Source organism: Phycomyces blakesleeanus (genome assembly GCF_001638985.1).
Source record: "Phycomyces blakesleeanus NRRL 1555(-) unplaced genomic scaffold PHYBLscaffold_17, whole genome shotgun sequence".
NCBI lineage: Eukaryota > Fungi > Mucoromycota > Mucoromycetes > Mucorales > Phycomycetaceae > Phycomyces > Phycomyces blakesleeanus.
In genome coordinates this window covers 992,571-1,016,370 of record NW_017265150.1, presented here as the reverse complement: position 1 = coordinate 1,016,370, position 23,800 = coordinate 992,571, and the positions used below count along the sequence as shown (strand labels likewise).

The 23,800-nt window shown below is 32.8% G+C and overlaps 8 protein-coding genes across 8 annotated transcripts; 3 read left to right on the top strand and 5 right to left on the bottom strand.

The window, feature by feature from the left end:
• Window positions 1–594: 594 nt before the first annotated feature.
• PHYBLDRAFT_171086 (hypothetical protein) lies at window positions 595–2,743 on the bottom strand (the record flags this gene model as incomplete). The annotated part of the gene is made up of 6 exons (XM_018436506.1): window positions 595–774; window positions 913–998; window positions 1,123–1,189; window positions 1,929–2,071; window positions 2,335–2,561; window positions 2,583–2,743. The coding sequence occupies 6 exons, from the start codon at window positions 2,741–2,743 to the stop codon at window positions 595–597; spliced, it is 864 nt and encodes a 287-aa protein (XP_018289064.1).
• A 768-nt stretch (window positions 2,744–3,511) lies between these two features.
• On the top strand, window positions 3,512–3,884 carry PHYBLDRAFT_148239 (hypothetical protein; the record flags this gene model as incomplete). The annotated part of the gene is made up of 2 exons (XM_018432042.1): window positions 3,512–3,592; window positions 3,675–3,884. The coding sequence occupies 2 exons, from the start codon at window positions 3,512–3,514 to the stop codon at window positions 3,882–3,884; spliced, it is 291 nt and encodes a 96-aa protein (XP_018289063.1).
• Window positions 3,885–4,028: 144 nt separating this feature from the next.
• Window positions 4,029–5,055, bottom strand: PHYBLDRAFT_171085 (hypothetical protein; the record flags this gene model as incomplete). The annotated part of the gene is made up of 4 exons (XM_018436505.1): window positions 4,029–4,097; window positions 4,173–4,358; window positions 4,448–4,752; window positions 4,794–5,055. 4 exons carry the CDS (start codon window positions 5,053–5,055, stop codon window positions 4,029–4,031), a joined length of 822 nt encoding a protein of 273 aa, XP_018289062.1.
• A 1,541-nt stretch (window positions 5,056–6,596) lies between these two features.
• PHYBLDRAFT_148237 (hypothetical protein) lies at window positions 6,597–7,301 on the bottom strand (the record flags this gene model as incomplete). Its single annotated transcript, XM_018432041.1, has 3 exons — window positions 6,597–6,717; window positions 6,771–7,017; window positions 7,112–7,301. The coding sequence occupies 3 exons, from the start codon at window positions 7,299–7,301 to the stop codon at window positions 6,597–6,599; spliced, it is 558 nt and encodes a 185-aa protein (XP_018289061.1).
• A 3,840-nt stretch (window positions 7,302–11,141) lies between these two features.
• PHYBLDRAFT_148235 (hypothetical protein) lies at window positions 11,142–15,873 on the top strand (the record flags this gene model as incomplete). The annotated part of the gene is made up of 18 exons (XM_018432040.1): window positions 11,142–11,151; window positions 11,349–11,420; window positions 11,471–11,548; window positions 11,621–11,661; window positions 11,743–11,881; window positions 11,944–12,011; window positions 12,072–12,126; window positions 12,183–12,530; window positions 12,614–12,750; window positions 14,430–14,505; window positions 14,578–14,618; window positions 14,699–14,831; window positions 14,902–14,969; window positions 15,036–15,090; window positions 15,145–15,319; window positions 15,407–15,492; window positions 15,585–15,721; window positions 15,778–15,873. The coding sequence occupies 18 exons, from the start codon at window positions 11,142–11,144 to the stop codon at window positions 15,871–15,873; spliced, it is 1,815 nt and encodes a 604-aa protein (XP_018289060.1).
• Window positions 15,874–17,174: 1,301 nt separating this feature from the next.
• PHYBLDRAFT_171080 (hypothetical protein) lies at window positions 17,175–17,853 on the bottom strand (the record flags this gene model as incomplete). The annotated part of the gene is made up of 3 exons (XM_018436504.1): window positions 17,175–17,244; window positions 17,308–17,334; window positions 17,423–17,853. 3 exons carry the CDS (start codon window positions 17,851–17,853, stop codon window positions 17,175–17,177), a joined length of 528 nt encoding a protein of 175 aa, XP_018289059.1.
• Window positions 17,854–17,945: 92 nt separating this feature from the next.
• PHYBLDRAFT_148233 (hypothetical protein) lies at window positions 17,946–21,614 on the top strand (the record flags this gene model as incomplete). The annotated part of the gene is made up of 10 exons (XM_018432039.1): window positions 17,946–18,127; window positions 18,508–18,593; window positions 18,656–18,895; window positions 18,963–19,220; window positions 19,299–19,452; window positions 19,539–19,728; window positions 19,786–19,941; window positions 20,026–20,519; window positions 20,599–21,222; window positions 21,287–21,614. 10 exons carry the CDS (start codon window positions 17,946–17,948, stop codon window positions 21,612–21,614), a joined length of 2,712 nt encoding a protein of 903 aa, XP_018289058.1.
• Window positions 21,615–22,033: 419 nt separating this feature from the next.
• Window positions 22,034–22,761, bottom strand: PHYBLDRAFT_72553 (hypothetical protein; the record flags this gene model as incomplete). The annotated part of the gene is made up of 4 exons (XM_018442673.1): window positions 22,034–22,050; window positions 22,250–22,408; window positions 22,472–22,537; window positions 22,578–22,761. 4 exons carry the CDS (start codon window positions 22,759–22,761, stop codon window positions 22,034–22,036), a joined length of 426 nt encoding a protein of 141 aa, XP_018289057.1.
• Between the last annotated feature and the right edge of the window lie 1,039 nt (window positions 22,762–23,800).

The following is a 23,800-nucleotide window of genomic DNA, read 5'->3' as shown; positions in this document are numbered from 1 at the left end:
TACCATTTTTTTTTCAAACTCCCATAAAAGTTAGCTAATAAGTGAACTGTTTTGGCTCTACTTTCAATGTGTAGTTAATGATTTATGGCATTCAATTCATGTATATATTATAGCACTCAATTTTTTATACAAAATATGCATTATTATTATATACTCTTATGTATGTTAATTTACATTCTTTAATTAATAAATTAATAAAAGCTAGAATTCAAAAAAGAAGTAGATGGTATTTATTATCAATAGTGAACATTAAGAAAGATATAGTAATAATGCTATGATAAATAGGCGTCGTTTTTATCAATAGTAGCAGTTTAGCCGCTGCTTTCAACATCTGCTTTATTTATCCAGTGGCGATAGTTTAAAATTTTTGTTTTGTATGCTTTCCCGAGAACAAGACCAAAATAAGAGCGTTTATCTATGGCACTGATGACTTATTTCTTTATGTGGGATACTAGATCCTCAACTTATTGTTTGTACAGAATTAAACTTCTCAAATAACACTTCATTGTTTGGGAATCGTCTGCTTGTAGAGGCAGCCGGATTCTTTCGTACAAGCGTTTGGTGACAATTCGGTGGGGTCATACGAGAGATGTGCTAGTAAAGTCGGCCGATTTGAATGGTGGGAACTGCGATTGATGATGGGTTGATGAAGTTAAAAGTACTAGCAATATTTTCTATGATTGTCTTTGCTTCTAATAGTAACTTTGCTTGATCATCTTTTATTTTGGTTGCCAAGACATCTTTTCTGGTCACAATTCTACTTGTATCAACGAGCTAATTGCCGATAGAAATGCATATAGATTATAATTGACTTTGAATTTACGCTTGCCATTTCTAAGGATGGTATAACCACTATAACAGCAGAAGCTCATTAAGATTATTCTCTTTTGATAGTGAGTGTTCTAAACTTACCTCTTTATTTTCACAATAGAGTTTGCGAATAAATATTCTATGATATGTCACCAGATATATATTACTATGTCGAGTGTGTGCTCCATCTTAACATATAAAAGTGTATAATTGTTAGACTAAATATCTATCTATGTTTTGCCTTGTCAGATAAAGTAATTTTACCTAGAGTTATTTCTCAAAAATTCTTCGTGTAAGTAAGCTCTGAGTAACTTGTCCCTCCTTTTTCATAAACAACTCGCACAGCCTCTTTCAGTTCTTCCTCGGCAAAATCGCGAGCCTTGAAACCAAATTGGATAAAAAAAAAACGCTAATCCTAAGGTGCTCTCGGAATTGTTTTTCGATAAAGAATTCTTTATCGAAAAACAATAATGTTCCTTTTTTAGAAGATTAATATGTGCCAAATATAGATGTTGTGTAATTAATAATACGTCGGTGTTATAGTCAGTACTATACTCCAAAGATATAAACTTATTTGAAAGCATATTAAAGGAATACCTTTTCTTGTGGCTTTATCACTATGAGGAAGCATGTAATATTCGACTTCAAGCAAAGCACTTGGGGCAAGATAGCATACCATATATTATTTTGAGTAGAAATTACCGGTTTGTATAGCAAATAAGACCCTGAAAATAATATATAACAGTAAGATAAAAGCGATTGTCAAATGATGTTCTGATAGTAGTAAAAATGTACTTCTATATTTGGATATTTAAAAAAATTTATCCCTGCTAGAGAGCAGGTATAAAAAGTACGGTCTTTAAAAATATTGTTCCTTTTTTGAAAAAAAGATACTTCTAAAATAGGAACATTATTGTTTTTTGATAAAAAATTCTTTATCGAAAAACAATTCCGAGAGCACCTCTAGAGAGACGACATTTTGATTCTCCCGGGCCACAAGTTGTTTCCAATTTAGCAGATTTTTATCCTGGGACGGTATGTCATAACCCTATATCTTTGGAGGAAAGGGTAAAGAAGCTTTTCTTCTATTTTTTTTTTTTAAAAAAAAACAAACAAACCTTGGGCCGCTTTCTGGTAATATATATCTGAAAGAAAGACAAAAACACAGTACGCGTAATAAGACCAATAGATAGTAGAATATCCAACAAGATTGTGTCACGATCTAATGGCAACAACTCATTATAATTTTCTGCATAAATGGCTATTGTCATATTGTATTTGTGATTAATTTTTTTATTATTTTGTATGGCTAATTAGATCTAAATTTAGGGTGCAAATGGCTATTAATTGAATAGATTTGGTGTGGACAGGCTAAAAGAAGATAAAGGGTAAAAACGAGTTAATATTGAACTTAGTCATTTAGGCTAATTTATGACTGACTGCACCTTTCTTTAAACAATTGTAATATACGACACAAAAACAAAAAAACAAAAAAACAGTATTTAAATTATCTGAATGTTTTACCTCGTCGCTTCTCCATTCTGGACGGGGGGATCAGAATCACTCGAACGGGATACAGGCCAGTTGAATCAGTGTCTGATTCAGTTTCAGACATAGTTTCCTTGGCGAGCAGAGCAGAGCAATCTTCTCCTATTGCTACATCAATTGCAAGCTTGTTTTGCAAGTATGCTGCTTCGCGACGTTTGAAGTGGTAATAAAAATATGAATTAAATACATGTTTTTTTTTTCGCCTTTAGATTAACTTATATTACAAATAATATAGTTCCTTTAAAATATAAGGTACCTCCTTCTCACGGCCATATCTTCTGGAAAGAGCATTTGCCTTGCTCTTTGCAATTTCATCTTTGTTCTGCTCACGTTTAAGAACGCAGAAACTCCTGTAGATGCATACCCTCAGGTCCGTATATCTCATTCCGGAACCCTAGTATATTATCCCCATCTTCTTTGCCTTTCCAGTCGATTGCTTCCATTTTTTTCTTTCTTTCAAAACGACGGTCTTATTTCGCTCTCAATAAGTCCCGCCTCTTAATGATTGGCTGTACTTGAACTGGGACTGTGGGCGGGTATCTTGATGGCCTCGGGTCATGAGAGAAAATTAAGTGAAAAGAACTATAGAAAATAAATAATATGAAAGAGAAATTGAGAATAGAAGTTTAGTAAGGTGCATTTGATAATTTATTAGAGGATAATATAAGCAGATCTCTGCTTGATTCTAATAAAGTGTATATAGCATTTCTGTGGTGTCTTTTATAAGCAAAACAAGGCAAGCAATAAAAAATTGATGAAATGAATTCTGGAATAAGAAATATAAAGAAGTATTTTTTAGAGAGAAAAAAAAAGGAGCGGAATAGAGGTGGAGATTGAATCTGCAAGAAACGAAAAAGATTTTTTTATTTTTTGTTGTGCTCGAATTATTATCAGCCAATCAGAATAGGCATAACGCAGAGTTCTCTTTTTTTTTAGAACGCCCAAAAGAATTATTTATAAAACATGTAGCTTAGCAACAAAAAGTAAAATAGAGACACAAACAGATATTTATAGAGGCTAATGTAAATATGTGTGACACACGTAAAAGTGAGAAATTGTCTCGGGGTTGAGGGTGGGAGGATAGGGGGCGACTATGCTAAATCGTTGGTCAGAAAATATATTTAGAAAAACAACAAAAAAAAACAATAAATTCATGGATTTAGGCGATGTGATGTCCTCAATGCAAAATTACGGACCACCACACTCAAAGCTTTTGCTACTACCACGCCTGCTAGTAAAGGGGACTAATCGAAAATGAAGTACGAAAGTAATAGAACCAGGTAGGAAGAGTAAAAAAAAGTGTGGTTGATATGCAGATTCACCGAAATATGTATGTGAATTTTGTTCTACGGACACGTCGTTCTCTCTCGCGTTTGAGAGAACGACAAAAATGCACGAACGCAGAAAAGATCACACCAATCGCCAAGCTTGTGGCCAAAGGAGTTTCCAATTTCTGTTATGCCACTCCCCATTCACTCAAAGTGGTGATTGCGCCCTCCTTGGTTCAGCTGGTCACTGCACCATAACCGTGTCAAGACTAATACGTAGATAGAAAGAAAGATATATTTTTTTGTTTATTTAGAACCCATGTCTAAGAGTCCACTGAGGAAAATTGGAGTTTATGTCATCTAGAGTTGCTGTGTTGGACACACTGGTCAAAACCCTCTTAATCATTTGACGAGCACTTGCCCCCATTGCATCAACAACATAATATCAACGAGTTCATTGAGACAGTTGAACTAAAGCAAAAGCGTTAATATTTTACTTCATATTTTTTTATAACAAGACACAATTATTAATATAAAATAATATACCTCGTCACTTCTCCATCCTGACCGAACAATCTTGACGATGCTCTTCGTGTGATTCTCAGAGTCTTCATCTGCAGATTCTCCATCGGAAATCGCTGCCACTTGCATCGTGAAGTCACAATCTCTCTTCATCTCTAGATCAATTGCGTCTTTGTTGTCTGTGTATGCAAGTAAACGGCGAGTATGATTCTAATAGTAGTTTTTTGTATTAATATTTTTAAAATTCTCAAGACTAGACTATAGTATTTTGAAATTATTTATTTAGAGATAACACTTACACCTCTGGCACGTCCTGCCCTTCTTGAACGAGTGTTTGTTGCTTTTATTCCCTCTTCGGTTTTTCTCGCTTTCGAAACCCGGCTGGTGAAGTTTTTGTGTAGTCTTGCTCTCAAATCTGCCTCTCTGAATCCCTCATGGGTAAACTTGCGCTTCAAGTTTTCAAGAAGTCGCACCACCAACTCCTTGTTTGGTGACTTAGAAAAGAAAACATTCGTATTCCATCTGGGCTTACTCTCATTTGCCAGGATATCAGCTTGGTTTCTTGTTTTAAGCTTGGGATCCCACATGAGATTACGAATATGGGCTTGATAGAATATATGAGAAAATACATCGATAAAATTTTACACACGTTGATACTCACGTAAACATCATTAGATGCCTTCTTGCTAAACTCAGATGGGGCGTTGAAAGCATGCTGAGCAACATTAGCCATTGTATTTGCAGGGGCAACGAGGGGAACCCTGGACAAACTGTCAATAGAAGTGATTGTTTCAGTGCTGCTGGTGGCAAGAACACTAATCCTGCTATTCATGTTCAGAAATGTCTCTTCAACAGTGCCGATTTGTGCTTGTACAATCGACATGTCAGCTGCAATGTTGCTTCCCATGTCTGATATATCAATCTTCAAAGTGGAAAGTATTTCCAACAACTACTGGTCGGAAACCTCGACGGGACAAAGAGAAAGTGTCCGACCTTTAATGAATATTGTCTATAGGGTATACTATAAAGGCAAAGTATTCCATTTTTAATAATGTTGGTATTTTTTACAATTTAAATTGAATTGAACTATGAAATAAATAATTTCAAGCTTACAAGAAGTATTTTAAGGAAATTTGGTTGGTGTATGTAAGTATTTAGTGAGTGGTAAAATAGCAAAAGAGTAAGAGCAAAGAGAAAAAGATAAAATAAAAATATTTCAAAGGTGCGATTATATAGATATTCAGGATGTCATCAATACCATAATATTTTTTTGGAACTTGCTTTGTGATGAAACTCGGCCTTGATACTGCTTTTTTGTCTCGCTTTTTTTTTTTCCTTTTCACAATTTTCAATTTTTATTATATTCGTAGGCGTTGGTGAGGTGCTTTAATAAACAATATGCTTTTACAGATAACAAAGTAATAATAATAACATTATTTTGTTGTCATAGATACTCACTCTTTGTTTCATTCTGGTATCTTCACAATGTCCATCTAGATTAGTCAAGGCTGGCATTATACTTCATTCCATCATCCTCCAAAATTATTCCGAAGTTCCCTTTTTATTTTCTTTCTTATCGAAACTATCGCCATAAACACTTTTTACAATTAAGCAAGGCTATCAAAACTATGGTAATATTTTATATTCCTTTATTTGCTCTATTTCTTTTTTTCTTTAATATGTATTAAAGTGCATATAATTTCTATTGAATATGAACACACCTCTCCCAATCATGCCATGGACCAATAATTTCCCTTGCATGCAACTGTGATTTACGGGTAGGTTAATTTTGCTGAAAAAATCATAATAATTGTGGATTCAATGTTATGATAATTCGGCCGACCAAGAGGTAAGTAAAAATAAAAAGTAAAGATGCTATGGAGTAATGGTATTAGAACCAAAACCTAGAAATAATTTATTCTTCTTTTTGTCAATAAAAAAAATAAAACAAAAAAAGCTTAAAATATTATCAACTGTAATATTGGACAAAGATATAATGAAAAGGAGTCCAAAAGCGATGGGTAAAGGAGCGGGAGGCTTGTCCAGCTCAAAAAATGGAAACTCCTCCATTTTTTTTTGAAGTGGTTGATATATAGTACTTAATCATTGATTACCTCTGAATATAATTCATAAAGATGTAGACCTAATGAGCGTAGATCGAGACTATATTGTATAGCTTTTTCGAAATCGTTTGGGATTGGTAATAGCTTTGCGTAAAGGCCTTGTGTACCAATTTAGTATGCTTAAGTACCAGTGTCGTAGATTTAATCCTATTGTCCACCCTTAATATATCGCAAATGAGAAAATAAATGAGCAAAAACAAGATATACTTATCTGCATTCAGGGTACATTTGATCGAGATCCGAATCGTACAATGCTTAATATTAAAAGGCGCTATATAATGATAATAATAATAATAATTTAAAAATGATATTCAAAGTCAATATCTCAAAAGAGTAGATGCCGGGGAAGTGGTTCTACTGTCAACAAGGCGGCTTGTTCTTGTCTGACTTTCTGGGCTCGAAGTCTTTCAAGTGCATAGGCGTTCTGGCCGCTTGTTTCTTCCATACTGCTTGAAATCAGTTCAAGGCCTCCATCTTGGAATAGAGGTTCATCGCTAACAAGTCCTTTTTAACCAATTCCAGACGCAGGCCCTCCAAAGGTCGGCAGAAAGTGGCCAGGTCAACACGGCCTTTAACTTTTACAAAGCTTTGAGTCCAATTGGACGCGATATGATGCAAGACCCTGTATCTTGTAAGCTGGCTTACAGGACGGTCAGCCTCTGACTCCTCTCGCTGTTCCCTGTAGTGACTCGTGCTATCCTTGATCTCAGTCTTTTCATATACTCTAAAGTACCCAGCAAACGCGGCTGTAACATGTTACCCTCTCCCATGCCACATTTCATATCGACAGGCCCTAAAAGATATATATTAAATAATATTCACTGTTTTCTTTTTCTTTACCTTTGACCATCATCATGACGTCTTTTTCAGCATAACGGATTGCATAGTACATCAAGTTGAAGTCGGATGTATGTAGGTACACAGAGCCTCCGTCTCCTTTGCCTTTGACCTCCATCTTGATGACATTGCCAGAGTAGATGGCAAATATAGGAAAATTGTACAGTTTTATATCGGCTTCAATGTTAAGCATGTTGATAAAGTTATATGCGTATATATCAAAAGCCAACCAAATTAAAATTTCGTGTTTTTTTTTTCTTTTATTTATTTCTTTTATTTTATATTATATTGAAATTCTTGTACTCCAGATTATATAAATAAAATATAAAAGAAAAGAGAATAGTGAGATCTTCAAAGACTGTTACTGGAAGTATCAAAATGAAGCGTTTTTTAGTTTATAAGAGAAAAACAGAAATAGAAGACCAACTCGTTTGCTTGAGCTGTTTGAAGGTAAATTACTCTAGAGACTGTGATTCCAACGTCTTTTTACCTCATCTTACTCCATTTTTAATGTGTGGCAAGATCTTTACATAATTTATTTCCTCCTTATAATTTGTTCTTTAATAAAAATGAAAATCATTTTAAGGAAAGTCAAGACAATACTCATATTGGTATCAAATAAAAGCTAATAAATGCTTTGAATTCATAAAGGTGAAAAGGTGTCCACTCGGGTTATGGACGCAGCATTTTTTCTTAAAGAAATAAAGAACCAAAGGTTGGTCAAGATAAAAAAATATGTTTCATTATCATTTCTTGAAACTTTCTCTTTATACATATATATATATATTTTGATAGATTTGATACCGCTTTAGTATGAATTTTACAAGAGGCACAGATGATGTTATGTCTTACACTTGAGCAAAAGATTTGAACAAGGAAAAGATTATGGAATGAAACAGGAGAATTATTATAATTTCTGTTATTATTTTTGGGATTATGTCGTGGTTCAAAAAAAAAGGAACCACTTTTCAATCTTTGTCTTTAATGTTATCTAAACGTCAAGGTACTATAGACGATGCAGCCAGGACTAGCTTGAATTGAGCTTATAATGAGTGGTACTTAACATTTGGTATTAAATCACGGGAAAAGAATAAGATCAAAATGATGGTGTTCATTAACTTTAGTATCGTCATTTATTCATCTTGTGTGAATTAAATATCTGGATATACATACGCTGTGCCAGACCCATCTACCAATTCTTGTCTTTCAAATAACTTTTTTTATAGCAATGGCGCACACAAATCAGCAAATCAAAAATATATTATATGGACAGTAAAGAAGATCAATTTAAATACGTATCTTTTCTCGTCCATAAAACATTTTAGTATAAAGGCCTCTTTCTTCTTTTATGCTTTTTTTTTAATAATATTATTATTATTATTCAATAGTTAACGATTAATTATCTATTCATTCGTAAGCCTTTATTCTCTGACTATAGGTTTTGCTTATTCATACGGCTGCTATAACTATCTTGTTCATTTTGAGTTTCATTCAATTTTCTTAAAACCATGTTCCTTAAGGCAATTAGGTTTTACACCTATTTGGATGCCTTTCTCTACATGTTGCTTTGTAGAATAGACAATCTCTTCTTATTCCCTATTTTTTTCTAGGTTACATTAGACCCCATTACCTTTAAAGCCAACTATTACTTTCTTTGTATTTTGTATTTTGTATTTGATTTTTATTTTATTTTATCAAAATTTATCCCATGGTCAAGCTCCATCCACCCACATGCGCCACAAATTAATGTGTTTGTTGACATTGGTATCATTAGACTCTTATCTGATTCTATTATATAATGTTATACTATATATTATATTATTATTTAGTCTGAGAATCGCTTACCTTTCAAAACAAGCAAAACAGCTTGCTTGATTGTTTTCCCTATAAAGAGTTTTCATTCTCTCTGCGCATTCCACAAAATTGAGGTCACAGATCAGCTTTCTCTAATTAACTGCTGGGCCACCTCCGTTCGCATAAGGCGATTTTTGATTTCATTTCCGAAAGAAAAATTCTTCTTTTGGAACAAGCTGTCCTAGTCTATTAAACTATTAATATTTATTTTGGTTGTACTTACTGAGGCAGAATTTCTCAATGAAAACTCCCTGCTTGTCATTAAGGCTTGCAAGAGAGTCTTCCTCAGGGAAGGCATCCTCGTCCAAAAGGGGCAGCTCTAAGAGAGATGTATTAATATAGACAAAATTAAATATGTTTTATTGCAAGTACTTACTGTCAACCACCTTTGACAATCTCTCAGTTGTCATCTCTATAGACAATTAAAGATAAATTAAATTTATATATTGGAAATTCTTGCTTTATATATATATTACCTTTTTGCTCTCTTACAGCTATAGAGGCAAGAATAGCTAAACGGGGTTCGTTTTTATCTTCTTCACAGACTTGTTCTTCTTCTTCCTCCGAAAGCAACTCAACCTGCTTGTTGAGCATATGGACAACATTTTGTTAGGTATTTATATGACTACATATTATTTTTATTTACCTCAGTCCGAGGAGCTTTCTGCAAAGCCTCCTCAAGTGGCTCGCCCATTCTCTTCAGCCCTAGAAAAGAGAATTTAATTAATATTTTTATTTTTATGTGAAATGATAAATATTTAAAAGCAACAGCTTTACAGAATATATTTGCATGTTTACCTGATAGGGCAGGGGTAGAGGCAGTGGCAGTGGCAGGGGCAGTGGCAGGGGTGCTTGTTCAAAAAGCTGGGGCTCGGCCAACTTTTGCGAAAGTTGCCCTAAAAGTAATTCGAGTTAGATTTGGGATTAGATTTAAAAATATATAAAATACCATGCAACTCTGGGGCAACCTTAAGATGGGCAGCAAACACTATCTGCCCAATTGCTTCAATAATGTTGTCATCGCTGGCTGTAAAAAAAAATATGTTAAATGGCTTGTTCTTCTTGTTTAATGTTATGTTATATTGCTCACAGTTTTCCAGATTGTTAACAAAATTGTCAACGATTTTTTGTAAGTATTTGTCAGCTACCCACAAAAAATATTTAGTATATTGATATGTTTCTTTTTAACTATTTAAATATATCAACTTACTTTTCTCCAGTATATACATAGTTATTTTTAATTCACTTCTTTATAAAACACATGTGCGCACTCTATCTCTGCCTTTCCAGATTCTGATTGGAGAACTTGTTCTTTTCTTTGGATTTTTATTTATTTATTTTCGTTGTACCGTGAGCAAATATTATTTTTAAATAAAAATGTCGATTATTTTTAATATAGGTATGCATCTGTTACTGTCTTGCATGCTTTTTATATTCAGTTCATTCTTATAATAGAAATCTACTAACTAATTGTCTATACATGAAGATGAAGATGATGATGATGATGATGATGTTTTCTTCTTCTTGGAAAGAATGCATGAAATATATAAATATATATACATGAAAAAGTACATTACCTTTGGTCATCCACACAATAAAAATAAAGAAAACAAAGAAAGAATTCAAGGTTTTGAAAACAAAAATATAAACACGTTGTTATGTAATAAAGACTATCGCCCTGTTTAAAAATTGAACAAGTCACACGTATAAAGATTTAAATTAATAATATTGTATATTTATATGAAACACAAGACTTGAGTAATGGTAGTATTTGTTGGTGAGACATAGATTTATACATTTTGCTCTTCTGACGTTTGACCTACCTTATTCTTGTTGACCACCCTTTTTTTTATTCTTATTTTTCGTTGTGTGTATTGAATGAAATATGATTTCTTCCTCTCTATAAATCAACCAGCTTACAATTGTATCCAATCATATAGCCAAAAAAGAAAGAAAATAAATAAATAAATAAAAATGATCCTCACGTTCTTTGCAGTATTTAATTATGATTGACTCAAAAATGACTGGGAGTCAATCTACTGCTATTGCTGTTATTATTTTTGGTCTACAGCATGTCATACATACACATCAAATATTTTTCTTTTCTTTTTTTTCTAATTTATTATCACTCATTTTCTTTTCTCTTTTCTCTCCCCTCTTTTTCTCTCTAAATTTTTCAATGTCTCAATGTAAGTTCAAGAACATTTTTATTTTATTTTACATAAGAAAAATTAAAATTAAAATTAAAATTAAAATTAAAATTAAAATTAAAATTAAAATTAAAATTAAAATTAAAATTAAAACTAAAAAAAATAAATTAAAAATTAAAATCGACCATCTACATATATGTTAGTTTACAATCTTAACAGTCATACTTCTTTTGTAGTTTCCGATATTGATATGAGTAACTCTGACCTTCTTTTGAAAATCAGTCAGATTACTGATATATTAAAAAATGGTACAAAGTGTATATTTATATATGGATACATACACTAAACACATCGATAGAGTCCCAAGATAACATCATTTCAGTTATCTTTGCTGTGGCCAACAATCTTAATGTGCTAATTAAGGTTGAGGTAGAAGGTAAATGTATATTCAATGCATCAATTCTTTATTTTATGCGCATATACTCAAATTTGATTATTTATACCAAAGACTTAGATGCACCGGTTGCCTTTGAACAAGAAAATAACAAAGTAACTCTCCCCCAAAAAAAAGATACATTTCTTATTTAATAACATGTAATAATGTTAATTTTAAAATAATTTTATATATAGCCCATCGAGAATTTTCCTGAGCAAGACTCATTAATGGAGTCCGCTCCGGGTATCGATTCTGGAGACTCGGAGATCTTTGAAATGGATTTCTATGATGCCCAAGAAGAGCTTACGGCTCCTGATGTTTCTGCTGGTCAAGGTATGAATACTATCTATATTATTAAAACTGACTTGTTAAAAAAATCCAAAAAATAATAATAGTGCAAGTACAAAATTCTTTTGTTATTCAACCCACTAGTTTGGTTCCGTTATCTAGAAGAAAAGCAGATGTAAGTAATATATATATATATATATTGTAAGATTGCATAATTTAACTCTTGTCTTTATAGAATGACCCTGTTGTCATAAGGTATCAGGCAAGTGTAATTGAAAGCACTTTGCAAGGTATAATAATTATAAAGATATAAAGATATAATACTATACTTATAAAATTCCTATAGACATTATACAACTGAAATGTCTTAATAGAGAAGTGTTCGAGGCTTCGGTAATGTACAAAATTATGGCTCTGGCAAAATCCGCCACTGCTGGACTTGTGGATTATGGCTTTAATTTAGTCCCAGTTGTGTCCTGCCATGAAGAAATGGAAGATATCAGTCTGCGAGACGCCATGCTGTACTGCCACGACCAGGATGTTCATTACCAAAATATGAAGGACTTGGCAATGGCCTACCGAAACATTGTGGCCTTCAATATGTATAGATTGGTACATGAGTACTGTCTCCGCTATTATCCTTATGAATCTTTTCCAAAAGGAAGATCCAAAACATTCAAGGCACTCTTCTCTGGTAATTCTTGTAGTTAAAGCAGTATGTCTACATACTTATTCTAACATATATATATATATATATATATGTGTGTGTGTTAATAGGTATTGACTCTAAAATTATAAACCGTATGACAAGAATGAGCATGTATGGTAGTTCTCTGCAAGCTCTCATAGACAGCTTTGGCAGTGATACCATTATTCTCTTTCCTTACATCGTTAACCGATCAAAAGTGGACCATGTAAATTCTATCAGCAACTACTATACATCACAGCAATCTAACTTTATTACATTAGATGTCCCGCTTTGGTTGGGACAAGATGGCGTGTCAACTGAGAGATAAGAATATGTATGATGTATCTCGAGCCACAATTAACCAATTGCATAAAAAATTATATCCATAAAACAAAAAATAGCGCTTTTTTGTATTTATTTATTTATTTAACCTGAAATAAAGTATATGTCATTTAATTAATTAAAGGCTTGGATATATATATATATATAATATTTAGATTCAATAATAATAATAGTAATACCATAGAATTAGATAACTAATATGTGTATTACTATAAGCTACTTTAATATCACTGTCAAGTCAAAAGTCAGTAATAAAGAGAATTTACTGTTTCGACATCACAGAAAACCGCCTTTCTTTTTCTCACTGCTAGTGGGTGCGTATACGATACAAATACCTTTCTATTTGATCTTCGCTATGTACCAAAAAGATACCAAAGATTAATCAAACAAAATAAACTTAGCATTTTATAATATTTTGAAAAATCAATAGTTAAACGTAGACTATTTTTACTGACGTTCCCTACTTAGTACACACACATATATATAAGTAAAAATAGTCTTTTCGGAAGTGAACAAAATGTACAAAGATTTTTTAAATTTATTTGCAATTCAAACTTATAAAGCCAAAAAAAAAGAAAGACAACTTGAAATCCAAACAGAATAATAATCACAAAAGAGTATTAAAAAGCTCTGCGTAGAGCACTGCGCTGTGGGTGTTTCAATTTTTTTTCTGTAATTTTTCTCTATGAAGAAAATTGGTCTTCTTTAAGTTCCATTTTTGATCAATAATTAGATATTCAGATAATGTAAATGTACAAAAAAGAAATTCTGTTAGTCCTGCAAAGATTTTTAATTGTTTTTTTTTTGCTCGGAAAAACAGTGCGAATATTATACATTAATATATTTAAATATTATGATCTTTTGCTCTTTTGACCTTTGCCTTACCTTCCCATACCTTATTGTGCTTTAATCTTACTCACCGCATCTTTTTTTATATATATATTTCGTACATGCTTTGGGAGAAATATGATTCCTTTCTTTCGGTAGACCAACCAGTTTAAAATCGATTTTTTTTATATATTCAAAAAACAATAAAAAAAAAGCAAGAGAATAAAACATATTTATATCCCTGTCATATCAATAACGATCGACTCAAAAATGGCTGAGAGTCAATCTACTATTCATATTATTGGTCTAATGGCATGTCACACATGTATATGAAATGTTTCCTAATTTATTATCGATCATTTTTGTTTCTCTTTTAACTCTCTCTCCTTTCCACTCTAATTTCTAATGTCTGAATGTAAGTTCAATAGTATTCTATTTTACATAAAAAAAATTAAAAAATTAAAAAATTAAAAAATTAAAAATTAAAAATTAAAAATTAAAAATTAAAAATTAAAAATTAAAAATTAAAAATTAAAAATTAAATTAAAATTTATCATTTATACAGTTTTTTTGGTTAGTTCTATATCTTAACAGCCAGACCTCTTCTTTAGTTTCCGATATTGATATGAGTAACTCTGAACTTGTTTTGAAAATCAGTCAAATTACTGATATATTAAAAAATGGTACAAAGTGTATATTTATATATGGATACATACACTAAACACATCGATAGAGTCCCAAGATAACATCATTTCAGTTATCTTTGCTGTGGCCAACAATCTTAATGTGCTAATTAAGGTTGAGGTAGAAGGTAAATGTATATTCAATGCATCAATTCTTTATTTTATGCGCATATACTCAAATTTGATTATTTATACCAAAGACTTAGATGCACCGGTTGCCTTTGAACAAGAAAATAACAAAGTAACTCTCCCCCAAAAAAAGATACATTTCTTATTTAATAACATGTAATAATGTTAATTTTAAAATAATTTTATATATAGCCCATCGAGAATTTGCCTGAGCAAGAATCATCGCTTCAAGACGCTTTGGATACTGATTCCGAGGAGTCGGGGACCTCTACTGTGGATCTCAGTGACGAGCCACCAGAGCCACCAGCAACCAAAGTCTTTACCCGTAAACGTATATATATTTATATATATATATATATATAATGAAGACTGATTAATAATATGTATATGTATAGCAAGAAGACGAATTCGTTCTGACATTCAAGGCACAACTAAGATTTCATTGCCTAGAAACAAAACAAAAGTAAGATATATATTTATATGTAGATCTTAAATTTACACATTTTAATCTTTTTTTTTGTCGAGATAGAAAGTGCTTGCTAGAACAGAGAGTATAGAAAATACAATTAAAGACATTGTAAAAGGTATGATCCTTTAATAATCAAATGATAGTATATTATACTTAAATAAATTGATAGGCATTGAAAAGCTAAAGTCTCTTCCTAAAAAAAAGTTTGAGAGTTTGGTAAAGGACATACTTTCCAATGTAGAAGTCACCTCTACTGTTGGTTATGAGACTTTGTTCGACAATTCGGACCGTATTATCTCCGGACTGGAGCTTATGGACGATAACAGGCTGCGTGAAGGCATACTGTACTGTTACAGGCAGTATGAGCAATCCAGAAAAAAAAATGAATCGGCAATGGTGTACAGAAATATCATGCTTCTTAATATGTATAGAATGGTATATGAGTACTGTGCCAGAAAATTTTCTGATAATAACTTTGTAAGAGTAAAATCACGTGCACTGACGATGCTCTTCCCTGGTAATTTATAGTTAAAACAGTATCTATATATATGCTCTAACACATACGCATACATACATACATATATATATATATATATATACATATCTTAGATGCTGATAAAGACACGATGGTCAAGATGGTAAACATGTGTCTGCATGGTGATCACATGCAGACTATTATTACGAGCTTTGGCAGTGATACAATTATTCTGTTCTTTCGTATCATCAACCGGTCAATACTGCGAAAGGTAAATACTATAAGCAGCCACTATGCATGATCAACGGCCTTACCTTAGTACATTAGATGACCAAATCAGCTTGGAATAAGATGTTGAAGCAATTGAAAGAAAAGGGTCTCTGTGATGTATCTCAAATCACAATCAACGAATACACAAAATGATTTTGTCAAAGAAAAAAGTTGTTTTTTAACAATTAATACATTTTATTTTTATTTAACCTGAAATAAAGTATATATCATTTAATTCATTAAAGACGTGTATATATATAAGTAAAAGTAGCCCTATACAATATGAATGAAGTTGGTGTGGCAATACTACTAATTTGCATGAAATTTGGTGGCTCGCCACACTACGTTAAAGTAGGTAAAATTGGTGGTAAATGAGCTATGCTTGCCACTAATTAATTGAATAATAAAGCAGCATGTTTGATTGACTTAGTTTCAGACAGATTGGTAGTAAAAGTATGGTAGTAAATCAATATATAGAGAAATTGGTAGTAAATTTGATGGATTTTATTTTTATTCATAAGCTTGCTGCACAGTAGGATTTACAATAGAATATACAATAGAATATACAATGAACTATACGATGGACTATATAATATAATATGGTATACTATGTCTTTAACACGGCATATAAGGATGCATATCCATATATAAGCTTAATAATAATACTAGTAATATATCTTGCACATATACTAACTCTTATAATAGTTATATGAGTAATACATGCCTTTAGATATACCAGCTATGGATGACGGGACTCTTCATTATGAATTATAATTGTTGATGCTTTTCTATTAAAAGAACATTCAAGCAATTCTGTTCCAGTATTGTGTAAAGCTAAAGTAAAGAATACTATGAATATACGTACTTAAAAGTATTTTTTTGTAATTACCTCAAGTATATTCATTAACAGTTTCAAGTAATTGTGATTAAAGACGAAGTCTACAAAAATAAGTTAATATACAAAGTAAATACGCATAGCCCAGTAAGCATACCCTTATAATTTGTTTGCATTCAATGATTGTGTGGTAGCTACCATGCTGCAGCACAAGTCCCAAGTAATTAGAAGCACCTACTCACTAATAGCTAGCCAGATTGTTTAGTATACCCTATACAATATCACTTTAATAAGACCATAACTTACATTGACTGTATTTTGTGAAAGAAAGTCGAGAATATACTATATAGTAGCTGCTTGAAAAAAACTATAAAAAATATGTTTTTCTAGTTGCATTAGTTTTTTTTTTAAAATCAATGCACAATTGTAGTAATTTTATATCAAGAGTGTCTTGAAGTTTGAGTGGTGCATGTTGTTTGAATGTGATTACTTGAAAAGCAAAGGAAGAAAGTAGAGGAAATGAGTCAATTTGTCATTGATTAAAAAAAAAGGGAGATTGTAAAGATAATTATTTTTTATTGTTGTGGAAGACAGAAATAACAAGGAATTTCTTTTTTTTTTAAATACGACGGCTCCACATGTTTCTTCTTGGTGGTGAGAATGCCACACTACTTTCTGCCCCACCAAGGCTACTTTTAAAAAAATAGTTTTGTTAGTGTATTAAGTTTTACGTTTGAACAATCTATACATACCTCAACTCTTCTTCTTGAACTTCTCTGCTTAACTTTGCCAGCATATTTTTTAATAAAGAAAAGTATTAATGAAATATCTTGCATGACACTAAATTTAATATGTATGATTTGTCACTTCTCTGTTTGGTGTTCAGCCTTCATCATTTCTTGAAGGAGAAGAGTAGCAGCCCGTTGACCTCTGCATTTGTGTAAAGCGAACTGATAATTCAAAATTAACTCCTCGAGTCTCAAGGAGTAGTACAACTTTTGTTGACTACTCAATTTTCCCCAGTTCGTCTCTAAAATGCCATCTTCACGCATGATACGTCGGCATTGCCTTGTATACATGTGGAACTGGAGTCTAATGAGCTTCTGCTCTTCTGCGGATACATTAAAATCTGTTCCCCGTTGCTTCTTCCACAGAAAATTTATCAGTGCATTGATCCTGAAAGTTGCACTTGGTGTCTTGTTGGTTCTTGTTGGGATAAAGTCAACACGAGCCTGTGTCATTGTAACAGGAATATGGCTTACTCCTCTATCATCTGGATGATTTACAAAGTAAGACATTCTGGCTTGTGTGGCACTTTGTTCACCTTTTAATAAAGTGATTTTATAAGTAAATATTATACAAAATAATATATTATGCTTGCATTACCTGCATGAAAGCTGTGCGATATGTCTTCTCTTACAAACTGTTGCTGGCTGGTAACAGTTTCCGCAATTTTGGCAACAGAAGCCCGAATATCAGAGAGTTATTCACGAACTACAGATCTCACTGTGGTCAGATTGATGTTTTCAGAGATGTCGTTCATGTTGTAAATGTTCGCGAGGATAAAATAAAGTAAAAAAAAATAGGGGAAAGAAAGACAATTACTTATAGAAATAAGAACAAAAGAAAAAAATATTGTGAACCTAAAGAAACTCATGCAATTATAAGACCAATAACATTGTTTCTGACCAGCAATAGCTTTTCTTCTCAAATTGGAAAAAAAAGTATAAAAAGAGCAGTATATGATTTATTTAAAGCTTTAGATAATAACATTTATTATATACAAACCTCTCACATCACAAACACATACTTTTTATCAAAATGAACCCATCAAACAAAAGAGCAAGAAGTTCCAATGACATTTCTTCATACATTTGTGACGTGTGTAACTTGGATTGCTTTACAAGTAAACAGCTCCAGAACCACAAACGAATCCATAAAAAAAATACTAGTTCTGCCTTTTCTGCTGGTTCTTCTACTCATATTTCCTTGAATGATAAGGACTTGTTACCTCTCATAGATGACAATATAACAGAAGGTACAAATTTAGATTAATCTACCAGTAAAATCAACCTTTTGAATACTAATTGTGTTTGACAGACATACCCTTTGACCCATTCCAACCAAGAACGTATAAAGCATCATGTAATTTTGAAGCTGGTGATGAAGGACATGTATACGGTGATAATATCTTTACCGAGAATACCTTCACTACTTCACAATTGTTGAGTATTGAGCTGTATGATATTGTAACTTCATTCAATGTACCTACTGAGTGCCATCGTCAGCTCGTCAATCTGATGAACACGGTATTCCGAGACCACGATAAACTCTCAAAAGGTACAGTATATTCAACCAAATTATCTTGCATTATATCAAAAGGCTAACTATTGTATTAAACCCATAGAATATTCCCCAGAAATTCTCCAGGCTGGACCTGTCAATACCCTACTCAAGAAAAAAACAGCGATAAAGGCTCACGCATATGGCATATGCGAGAATGTCTGTAAGCTGTATAACAATACCCAATGCGAAGAAGAATGCTCCCACTGTGGCAGTAAAAGGTTTCTGGAACCTACAGGTGATGCCCCCGCCCCTTTGGTCTCGGTGAAGACAATGAAGATGATGTCGCTTGGCGATCAACTGGCTCGACTCCTTGGCAACGGTAATACAAGAGAGAAACTCCATTACAGAGCAAACAGGCAGCTTATATCCAATGAGTTGTCTGATTAATTTGACGGAGAAGAGTATAAGGCCCTAAAGGACCAGCACTTTTTCCAGTCCCCCGACGATATTGCTGTTGCCTTGTTATCGGATGGTTTTGTAAACCAGAAAAAATCAAAGCAGCAATTGACCATTGTACATGTGATGATTTTGAATTATGATCCATCAATAAGGTAATAGAACTAGCTTCTATCATTTGATTTTATTATTATTATTATTATTATTATTTTCATAAAAGGAACTTACATTTTTTTTTAAGATATACCGACGAATATCTTATCCAACTTGCCATTATACCCGGAAAGCCTGTAGATCTTGATTCTTTCTTGTTACCTATAATAGATGAAGTCATTAGCTTAGGCAAATATGGGCTGATTATAAAAAAGTTTGACGGTGAAAGGATTGTGGGAAAAGTTCACATGGTGATGGCCTCTGGAGACATTCCCCAAGTAAGTGAAAAAAGAAAAAGAAAATAAAAAATGACACTTACAAAATTGGCAAAATAGGTTACAAAGTATTGCCATCATAAAGGCCACAATTCCAGATACGGTTGTCGTGTATGTGAAGTATTAGGTGAAGCCTCCTTAAGAGGTAGAGGCATGTACTTTAAAAACTGCAGTGCTCCTCTAAGGCCAAAGATCGACTTTGTTAATGGCAACACTGTAAGTACATCACTACCCGAAAAAGAGAGAAATATTAATAAAAATAAAAACAATATACTAATAAATACTTTTTTATATATACAGAATACTAACATTCAAGAGCCCAACATCTTTGCACGGCTACCTACCTTTACTGGGTCTTCCTTCTATGGTCTGGATGAGATGCACTTAATTGGACATGGTATAGGAAAGCTTGTCCACAAGCTAATAGTGCTATCGAATACTACCACATCTACCAATAATTACTACCCAAGAACTGCTGACGGGTCTCTTCTCCTAAAGGATCGATATACCTTTTCCTTGCAAAAAAAGGATGTATTGTCAGCCGGTCAGTGTATCGAATTGTCCCGATCAAAAATCCCTGTTTCATTTCAAGGCAGTTGGGATAATCTGATGCTTAAGACCGAAGGCACGAGGGCAATTGATTATATCGATCTTTTATTGTATGTAGTCCCTACTCTCCTTGTACCTCTTTTCACAAAAGTTGCTACTCAAAAAGCACTTCTTGCTTTGGTGAGAGGTTGTTCTATTTCGCTACAATGGAACTTGAATGAGGAGTTAATTGTTGAAATGGAAAAGTAAGCTTTAATGTATTCTCTAGCTTTTTTTTTAATAATAATAATAATAATGCTGATGCTTACCTTTCTTTATCTATAGTCACTTTAGTATCTGGCACCAGTTTTTGCAAGCTGAGATCACCAAAAACAACATATCTATAAGTGTATTTTCTCCAGTAAACCATTACTTAACACACATTGGGTATATGACAAGGAAGGTTGGAAATCTCCGGGTGTACAGCACTAGATCTATGGAAAGAACGATCGGAAGATACTTGAAACTGATCAAAAGTAGAGTATTCTGCGGTAAAAATGCTGGAAACTTGGTCGAACGGCTCGCGATACGTGGTTACTTGAATTGTGCATTCAACATAGAACAGCAGCTGGATCCCATCAAGTCAAATCAAACATCTCTCGACGATTACTTGGAGCTTCCCCTCTCTTCCCCACACAGCCAAAACCATCAGTTGTGGAGTCCTTTTGACCAATTGGGTTACTTGGCTCAATTCGTTCCTATACCCACGTTCATAAAAGAGTTAACAACGTATTATACCCGATCAAAATGCACTTTTCCCATTGATTTGCACTATACATTGGAAACCGTCAAACTTGTTGTGCGTGCTTGGATCAACAACCATGTATATGGCTCTGAGATGTACAAGCAAAAGAGATCTGAAGTTCGTCGTGGAAATCACTATGTGAGAATCAATGCCATTTATCAAAAGTGAGTCAATCTATGAGTCAAACATCCCGATGTAAATAAAACTAATACTCATTGTGAATTCTAGTCATACCCTCTGGTACGTTGGTTCTGTATTGTTTTATTTCACGCACAACCCTTTTGATGACGAGAGCTGCAGGCAGTTCCTCGTGTTGGTGAATGTAATGAAGGAACACTCAGTAGCTGAATATGACAGCAATATACCTGTTGTGATCATGGACACAAATTCGGCCACGCAAAGGCTTGTTGTCATTAGCCTGAATGACATACAGAATCAAGTCGGTTTGGTTCAATCGGTTGAATGCCCCATGAAGTATAAAGTAGTCGCACCATACTATATATTCAATGAAGACATGAAAAGTACTGCTGGAAAATTGAGATATATCAAACTGTAAATACCCTTTATACACATTTTTTTATCTTTTTCTCTTTGATATTTCCATAAATAATAAAAAATAACTTTTTGTTTTTTCGATAATTAAAATATACTTTTATTTTAGCAAATTAAAACAGGTAAAAATAAAATAGAGAGCAAGTCATGTAAATTAGATGTATAAAGTAGCTATAGAGATTCACTATCATCTTAAAAAATAACTTCAAGATGATGTTCATTTATGTTGAAAAGGAAAAAAATGCAAAGTAAAAATTTGAGCAAAATAAAATATAAAAAAAATCAATTTAAATCCCGCACTTTCGGTAAATTAGTGGGAAAGATAGTTTGTCTGCTACATTGATTAGTGATATTGTCAAAATACAACAATCTTGACAATGAGATAAAAAAAAGTTTTACGATTTCAAATAAAAAATAAATAAATCAAATTGCTATACTCTCTATATGATATAAATGTAAAAAAAAAACGTTTATATTATGTTATTTCGCTCTTAAATACAACTTTATCTTTTTCACCTTTTTTTAATATTTTTACCAAACTCTAGAACCAATTTGATTGGTTAATTAAAATAAATTAGTGGCATATCCACTACCATTAGTAACGACCACACCAATTTCATTCATAGTGGCTGTACGCACCTTCATCGTCACTCATTTCACCATTGGTTTCATATTCTTCATTGTCGAAATCGTTTCTTCCAGTGTATTCCTTGCCTTCAATACCAAACACAGCATCAGACTCAGAAAGAGGTAGGTCCCTGGTCAGAGTGGGTGTTTCTACTTCATTGTCATTCGATTCTGCCAAAATATTAATATTAGGCCAAAATAGCAAGAAAACAAAAAAAAAATAGTTTTCTTTACCAAAGATATAATCTATAGTATCTTCATTGCTTTCGACCTCAAATGTCTCTTCGATTATCTCGTTCTCTATAGTTAAATAAATTTATTCTATTAATTTTTGCTATACTGAAATAAATAAAAATATAATTATATTGCATACAGATATTGTTCTGCATAATCTCTACAATTTTCTCGGCTTTTTCATGACGCTTTAATGTCTGGGCGGATACAGTGTTATATCCTCCATATCGAACTCTGCACACTGAGCAGTAGCATTTGTATTTGTTGTCTGCGTTGCGGTTGGGAACCATTTTTAAAAATATATATGTGTTAAACAATAAAGAAGAGGAGTATAAAGCAGTTTATTCTATGATTTATTTAGGTTTCGTGTATTTTCAAATTATACACAAGTTTCTCTAGCCAATTATATTGCATAAACTTTTTTTTGAATACTTTATTCACAAAAACTGACTGAGATGGAATTTTGCCCTATTATTTCACACATAATTGGTTTAATTTCTCTGTGTGAAAGAGGATCATTTTTGCAGCAGGCATTTGTCTTTGACAACTTCCCCTTCCTCCCCAATGTAGTTGCAGCTAAGGCAGTGACTACCATACATAAATCCCATGACCTCACCTTGTTAGGAGCAGATGCTCTAACAGTCACAACACCTATGTAGCTAAATCTATCTATTATAACTATCTTAACATATCATATTCTCACACCACTTATATAATCCCCAAATATCAATCATTGGGATTATCCTCAATAGTAACATTATTCAACACTTATATAGCAATTAGCAATTAACAAATAGTATAAATATCATTCAAAATATCAATCAATAAAGACTATCTTTTTCTTACTATTGAATTCTCTTCTCTTACTATTTGTATCTCCACTGTGCCACGTCTGGCACACAACAACCTTCCCTTAGCTAGCATATGTATCTCTCTCTTTCCCCTTCTGCAACTGTATTTCTCCAATTTTATTTTAAAAGGCCGCGCATTGTGTGCATCAGCAGTACTAATAAATACAAAATGTAAATCTTAGGGGGCAGGGGGTTTTTGGATGATGGGGACAGGGTGTTACACAAGCTTATAGTGAGTAGTCCGGCAGATAATTAGAGGCGTGACTACTTTTAACTTGTCCAGCAGACATCTACTGTTTTTTGAATATGAGTTTGCGTTGAGATAAAAATTAATTTGCGCTGACATTAAAAGAATATTTACGTCAAGGTAAAAATAGTTTTGCATTGCTTAGTGATAAATTTTGCGCCAAGAGATTAGAAAAAAAAAAATATAAAATAACCTAATACTTGCTTCATGATGTTAAAGTCTCAGTGAGCA